The sequence below is a fragment of the Thalia democratica genome, chromosome 6, assembly GCF_965202585.1.
Source record: "Thalia democratica chromosome 6, ktThaDemo2.hap1.1, whole genome shotgun sequence".
Taxonomy (NCBI): domain Eukaryota; kingdom Metazoa; phylum Chordata; class Thaliacea; order Salpida; family Salpidae; genus Thalia; species Thalia democratica.
In genome coordinates this window covers 6,491,140-6,498,956 of record NC_139170.1, presented here as the reverse complement: position 1 = coordinate 6,498,956, position 7,817 = coordinate 6,491,140, and the positions used below count along the sequence as shown (strand labels likewise).

The 7,817-nt window shown below is 27.3% G+C and overlaps 1 protein-coding gene across 1 annotated transcript; it reads left to right on the top strand.

Annotated features, from left to right (window-relative positions):
* The first annotated feature begins 324 nt into the window (after positions 1-324).
* On the top strand, positions 325-1,727 carry LOC145838540 (small ribosomal subunit protein uS7m-like). Its single transcript, XM_082946152.1, has 2 exons — positions 325-701; positions 933-1,727. Exons 1-2 carry the CDS (start codon positions 327-329, stop codon positions 1,344-1,346), a joined length of 789 nt encoding a protein of 262 aa, XP_082802278.1. The 5' UTR covers positions 325-326; the 3' UTR covers positions 1,347-1,727.
* Positions 1,728-7,817: the final 6,090 nt, after the last annotated feature.

Sequence of the window (7,817 nt, the reverse complement as noted above, 5' to 3'; positions counted from 1 at the left end):
ACAGTTGATAAAAGAAAAATAAAGTCTGCTGTAAAGTATAATTACTGTTATTATATATTTGTATAAAAATAAACAAAAGGCATTTTTAAAGGTCAACTCAAGTGAATTATTCAACTAGACATTGTGTATTAAGTGTTTAGTGATTAATGTAATATTTTTGTATAATAATTTAAAAATAATATTACAGTAGTTTGAATTAATTTTTTTTTTCAGCATATTATTTTTTTTTAACTTCATGCACAGTCACTTAAAATAGTACTGACTGAAATTTTTAGCTTATTGATAAATCTTGCTAAAAGAAACCCAATTTTACCACAGATGCAATCATGCTGAAGTCGGCAGCAAAACTTTTAAACTTTAAGCCATCAAATGGAGTAACCCTGGGCCTCAGAAGCTTGACTCTTTGTGGCCCAAAGCTGGAAGTGTACTCTGACAAGGTCCTCAAGCCCTCCCCCTTTCCCTTTTCCTACTGGACGGACACCGACCCCAAAACAGTGGGGAAAGAGTTCAGAGCAGCACCTTCCTCCAACACCTACTCCTCTTTCTTCAACAAGCAGACGCAGAAGTTTGAGAGGATGCTGATGAAGAAGGGGAGGGGGTACTTGGCCCAGCGGCTGCTGCAGACCACGCTGGAGAACATCAAGCTGGAACAGCTGGAGAAGTACCACAAGAGTGAAGAAGGAGAAAAGGACCAGATTGAGGTATAGATGATAATTTTTTTTGTATAGATAACGTTATAGAGTTTTAGAAGAAAATTATTTATAATGTGAGTATGTAATTTCTTAAAGAATGTTTCTAATTTTTTTGATAACTTTTAATATTGTATTGATTTTTTTTGAATTTGACAAAATATTTTTAATATTCAGAAATTTTAAAATTGTTTCCACAAAAAGGCATTTTATTTTATCTAAAGAAAAATTATTTTAATTCAGTTGGACCCAACGGTTGTGTTCAATGAGGCCATCAGCAACGTCAAGCCCAAGATAGGGACCACCACCTACAAGAAAGGCGCAAAATCCCACCAGGTCCCGTACCCGCTGAAGCCACGCCGTCAGGAGTACCTGGCCCACAAGTGGATCCTGGACATTGCCAGGCTGAAGGGCAAGGACAAGGAGACCAGGGACCGGATAAGGGGCCAGCAGAACTTTGTGGGCCGGCTGACCAAGGAGATCATGGCTGCGTACAGGGGCGAGGGAGGGGCGGTGAACAAGAAGCACGCGCTGCACCACCTGGCGGACGAGAACCGGGCGTACGCGTACCTCAGGTTCGAGAACAACCCCCGGAAGAAGAAGTTGAGGGGCAGGAAGGCGGCCAAGCAGAAGAAGGGGAAGTTTGGGGGAAAGTGAAATTATAAAGTTATTAGACAATTTTTTATTAGTGTATTTTTCTATAGTGATTATGTTTTTGTATAGATAATAATGTAGAGTTTCAGAAGCAAATATTTCCAACTTAAATTTATAGTTTTTAACTTTTTGGATTATATTTGATATTTTATTAAGTATTCTTATAACTTAAAAAAAAAATTTTTTTAATGTGCACGAAATTTTATTTTTTAAATGCTTGAGTTACATTGAAAAAATAGTTATTACAATTGAACTTTAATTTAATTTTGATAAAAAAATAAATTTAATAAAAAAGTTGTTATATCCTTGGCCATAAAAATAGAAATTTTTAAAACAAATATTAACTTTTTTTTTCTGAAGTCCTTTAAGTTTAAAAATGCTTTTATTGACATAAAATATATAAAATAATATTTAAGTGAATGAAATTCACTTTTAAGCTATTTATAATAGTTAGGTTAAACGTATAAGAAACTTTTAAAAACAGTTTTAAAACCTGGTTTTAAGGATTGTGATAAAATTTAAAATGATACGTATTATCAAATGTATTCTGATTTAAATTTAAGAACTAGGCAAGGTGTTTTTTCTATATTTTTCAAGACTTGGCTTTAAGGATTACTGTTATGATAAGTTTTCTTGAAAATAAATTGATGTGGGTAATCTTTTTGAACAATATTATTTACAATTTTTTTAAATATTTTTTAAATAAATATTCATAAAATAAAGCTACACATGTTACAAAAACCTTGAAAAACATCAGTTTTGTATTCAGTAAGCAATTTTTTATTTTCATTAATATTTATAAGTATAATTCAGTAAGTAGTTATACGTTTCTGTCATTTCTCTGTAATACACCATTTAAGTTATTCAACAAAAATGTAGGTGACCAAATAATTAATTTAATTGTTATGTAGGGTTTTTATAAGTTTTATATAAGATTGAAATACTTTTAAGCTATTATAAGTAATATTTTTAACTTTTGCAAATTAAGTTACTCAATTTATGATCATAAAAAATATCAATTAGTTTGGTAATTTTTTTGTAAAACTCTTAAAAAGCTTTAAATTCTTCAAGTATATCATTAATTTTTGTTGAATTTAGTAGCATTTTAATTGTAAAATAACAGTTCAAAACTTAATGTTATTTCTCAAATGATTTAAGTTTCCTTTTTTGTTCAACTGTCTATTAATATAGACTTATTTTGAAAGATTAAAAGAGTTTTATTATAACTCGATGTAAAATTGAAACATCCTTCCAACAGCTACTTTAGCATATTGAAGACAATATTTTTTTCTAATTTAGTCATATATTAAGTAATTAAAATATAAGGACTATTCTGTGTTATCTAGAAAATTATTGTACTTCAAATATAAAAAATGTTAAGGTAGAATTGCTATCTTTACAAACAAGTTTTGCTTTGAGAAAACTTAAAAGAAAGTACTGCAGTTTTCAGTAATTTTTGAATATTAAATAAACTTGAAAAATAAAAAAACATTTTAAATCACTACTTTTTTCATATTTAGATTTTTTTGACACTTAAACCTTTCAAATAATTTTTTTTGACACAAGTTAGAGTGTTTAGATGTGTTTTTAAACTGATTTTAACGTAATTATACAAGATTTTAAAAAACAATCAATTTAAAACTAAACTTAAGAACAAAAGTAAGTCAATATGCTTTCTTTTTTTTGCGTTCACTTGTGTGTTTAATTTCGGTTTCTTTTTTAATTAGCGTTGATTCAAAGCTCATCCGAGCATACATTTGAGCCTAACTACACCCGAAAATTTCAATCTTAATTATATAGTTTTTACACGGTATACATTCATGAAAGTATTCGAAAATAGGCTACAATTTTTTGTTCTTTATGATCAGCATCTTTTCGAAACATTTGAAGCGATGTCTCTCTTATGTAGGATTAGTTTTGGTCTAATTAGCAGGTATACTTTGATAAGAAATTTGCTTTATTGAAATCTAAACAAACAATTTTTTTATAGATGGTTGTAAGATACTAACATTGATCATTTTTTATCTATTACTTTTTTTTTGTTGTTGTTTGAAAATTAAGTTACTAATTTTGTGGGTTTAAGTAACTTTTTAGTTTGTATAAGTTGTTCCAAACATACACTCTTTTAAATTATTCTTCTAATTTTTAAATTTCTTCTTTGAAATCGACAAAGCTCTTGCATAACGGACCAAACTTCCATGCTTTCGGACAAACACATTTGTATTGCGTTAGCAGGTTGGTATCTGTTAGATTTCTTTTAAAATTTGTTTGAAGTGTGTTCAAAAGTAATTGAATTTCTATATCTGAAAATGGTAACTTAACTTATATTTCTAGAGTAAATTTGATTGCATTTAAATTTAACATTTGCAGTGTTATAGTTTGGCATAAATGAATGTACTGAACAGTTTACAGTAAAGAGTTATTGAATTTATTTTAGAAATACGAGCTTTAAAGATAGCAATTTGGTACTGTGTTTAAAAATTCAACACTTGCTTAATACAAAGCTTTGGTAAAAGTCATACCTGAATTTGTATTGAACAGTATGTTAATAATTATGCCGTGGTATTAAACTATTTTGATTGATACAAAACAATTTTGAAATTTATTTTAGGCATATTTGATTTATTTGGTTAATTTTCGAAAAAAATTTAAGACTTTTCTAAAGCTTCGACCGGATAATCAAAAAAGTTAGTCTTCATACAGCCAATCTTTGCATATTTATAAATTAAAACAGCAAATAAAAGACAAGTTAAAAAAAAACTAAATTAATGTTTCATTATACTACCAACTTTTATTGATATCTATTTTAGTTAATTACTTTCAAAAATAACCATTAAGTGAGAGAAACTACATGGATTTGTTCTACTTTATTAAACCGTGATTGTTTAAGTTCTTTTTTACAGAAAGTACTACCATTAGCGATATTTTTACTCTACAGAAGCTTTTAAAAGACTTTGAATATAATAAACGTAATTGTTTTTTTTTTTCTTTACTAACTCCTATACTTTTTTGTTTAATTAGTTTAGATCACACATTATTCGCAACTATGATTTTAACTGTAACTAATATAAAAATATTACTTAAATAATTTCTTGAGACTTATTTAAAAGCAAAACAAAAGTTCACTTAAACTATTAAACATTAAAGTTTACTTTAAAGAAAAGAAAATGTTTTCAGTTCTAAAATTTTTACAGTTTTTTTCACAATGATTTTTTTGTGACTCTTCAAAGCAGATTATCTTTTTATCAAAAAACTACAACTGGTAGTAACACTCATACATACAAAAATATTGTAAAAAACTACCTGCAAACCATTATTTGTTGACTGAATGAAACTTAAATGCAGTGATTAATGTTTTATTGATTTATAATACACTTTTAAGTTTGTTTGTTAGAAGTTTTGTTTTACAAGAACAAAGTCGTCAATCCCAGAAAAAAGTTTTACAGATGCCCAGTTTTAAGGAAAAATGTTTCATACTAAATGCTTAAAAATAACTGATTACAACAATTACTAAAATATCTCATTACAAAATGCAATTAAAAATTACATTGAAATTGCAATAAGACAAATTTTGTAAAGTTTTTTATACTTTTCAGTCATATTAAAATATTTGTTTATGTCGAATACAAAAATTGCGTTTTGATATATTTTACTTGCTAAAAACATGTAGTTATTTAAATTTTGCTAACAAATAGCAAACTGTTTATATTTTATTTGTGATACTTATTATAGTAAAAATACTGTTGTTAAATCTCAGTAAACTATTCTTTGAACAATTTTAAAATTCGAACAGGCTTAATCGTTTAGCCAAGTTGTAACTTTTAATTTATGTAAAAGTCAGTAGGTAAAATGTTGACGAAACAATGGTTAAACAAATTTTGAAAAATACAAATTCTATACTCTAACTTAGAGCTTGTCAACTTTTTAAATCAACCAGATTTATCAAGAAAATTTTTTCAAGGACTTGTTAGTAAAATGTCATTGACAGCGTTATTTTGAATAAAGTTAAATGTTATAAAATACTCCTTATAAACAAAAAAATATGAAAACATCCTTTATCATACACTACTTTAAAAAAATACATTAAATAAGGAGTAAATTTTAAAAAATGTTTACATCTATTTGTTTTGCACAAGTTGTTCTCCAGTTTACTTTAGTGATAATTAAAAGTTGTTTTGTGTTAACTTTTATTAAAGTTCTACTGTAGAAAGAATTTTTACAAATAGCTGAATGTCATCTAACTGTTTGTAAAGTTTTTATTTTATAACTATCCTTAGAAGGTGACACAGATTTATCTAAGATGTAAGGGTTCCAAATTAGTTTTATATAAATATTGCATCAGTGATTTTCAAACAAAACTCATGGACTAATGTTTATCTTAAAACATATATAACTGTAAACCTTTTTTCATTAACCTCTATTCTATAGCCTTGACCAGTTTAAATTGAATTCAAAGTAGTGTACTCAAACTAATCTTCCAGTTTTAATTGAAACAAACTACTCGATTTTTTTCTAAAAACTCTTACTATAAAGATGTGTACATTTGTTATGACTTTACTTAAACTTTTTTTTGTTTAAAACAAAAAATTCAGTTTTCAAGCAAACTATTTGGAAGAACACATTGAATTCTATGATATATATAATGAAAGTAACATTGATTTTTTATTTGTTCTTAAACACTTGCAACTGGTTGTTTATCTAAATACTAATTTTATTTTGAAATACTTTCCACTTTTGCTATTAACGTTCTAGAACAGGTGTCAGCAAACTGCGCTCATGTTTTAACTCCAAATGAGATGCGGCCCATGAGCGAGCCAATCTTGAAACTTACACTAGATATCCTGGCGTTTGAAATGAACAGTAAAAGTTGCCTCAGGTACAATTCACAGAAAATTTACGTAACGTTATGAAGAGGAAAAGCTAAAACTGAAGAGGGAAAGCACAAATAATTTTAAAATTTGGCTCGCGACCACCATATCCCTGCCGAAAACTGGTTTCAACTATAAATAATGACTACCATTAATTAATGTTAACTGAAAGCATAGTTCAGTGCTAAAATATTTTTGAAGCTGATATAAAAGTAGAACAATTTCGTTTATAGTGCTTTTGAATAAATTCAGTTTTAAGAAATAAAATTCTGCATTTTTTTAGAACGTGACGTCACTAAGAGCTTTAGTATTAAAAATTAAATCACATTTTAGTTTGGTTGAAATAACGGAACAGATGTTAATAGTATACTGCTGTATTTTCACTTAACTTCGTTTGCATAGTGTTCAGAATAAAACAAATTCCAAAACCTTACAACTGTAGCCGACCCGTTTTTGTGTTCATTACTACACTCAAACAAAGTGTATTCATTAAAATTAGGAACGAGTAAAAGTGCAGCCCGCGAGCATGCAAACTTTAAAACTTACATAGATATTCTGGGGCTATAAACTGAGAGAAAAAATAGAAGTTCTTAGGAACAATTAAGGGGAAATTTTAATTTAACAGATACATCGGGTTTGTTACAAAAAGTAAAAAATAAAGCTTCAACTGCGACGGCTAATGATTCTGTTTTTTAAATTTACCCGTGACCACTTATGCCTGCCACCCAGTTTTAAGACGTTTTTTAAAGAGTTTTAGTGTAAAACAGTTTTTTCTCTCATTCTTTTAGATGCTAAGAGCTGCACAAAACTTTATGTGTTAAAATTATGCTAAATTTTACGTAAAAAAAATTGTAAATTTATTTTTTTTAGCCTTAAAAAGTTTTTAACAAACCTTTTCAGTAAATAACAACACAGAAAAAGCTTTAATTAGAAAATTTAAAGCAGTTGAAATAAAAAAAAAGTTTTGCAACTACGTTCCTAGAAAATATAAACGCGAACAAAATAATAATGAAATAAAGAAACTAAATTTAGCCGTAAAAATTTGAAGTATTCTTATAAAATATGTAAAATTAGCCAAAGTTTTTAAAAGTTGACATTAAGGTAATCTATATAATCTTATGACTTAATTGTTCAATGTCTATTGTGCATTATATAATGGAATTAGTCAAGTAGTTTAAAGTAGCTGTTTTTAATTATAAACTATAGAGATTAGAAGTAAAAAGTAAATTACTTCCCTATAGTTTCTAAAAAGCAAATTTATAAGGATAACTGTACAGCAAAGCTTAAGATAATAAACTTTAGTATAATTACAAGTTTTAAAAATTTAATTACAACACATTAAACAAACAAAACAAAAACTGCTAGCTAATTTTATTTAAACTAAATGATTTAAATAGTACATTCCTAGAAAGAGTTTTGTTACTTGTAAATGTTTTCTGTTTTGTATTTTTTGCTATATAAAAATATTCCTAGATAACTTTTGTAATGCTTTTTCTTTATTCACTGAAAGTTATAATTTAAATGATGAATGTTTGTTTTAGTTATTTTATTGCATTTAATATCAAGAAACTTAGACAAAGTCAACGTAATAATTTAAAGTGCTACC

What these genes read in the sequence shown, in the direction of transcription:
- LOC145838540 (XM_082946152.1), top strand. Translation starts at nt 327, where the DNA reads ATGCTGAAGTCGGCAGCAAAACTTTTAAACTTTAAGCCATCAAATGGA. An exon ending in GAGAAAAGGACCAGATTGAG is followed by an intron (nt 702 to 932) that starts GTATAGATGATA and finishes ATTTTAATTCAG; the next exon opens with TTGGACCCAACGGTTGTGTT.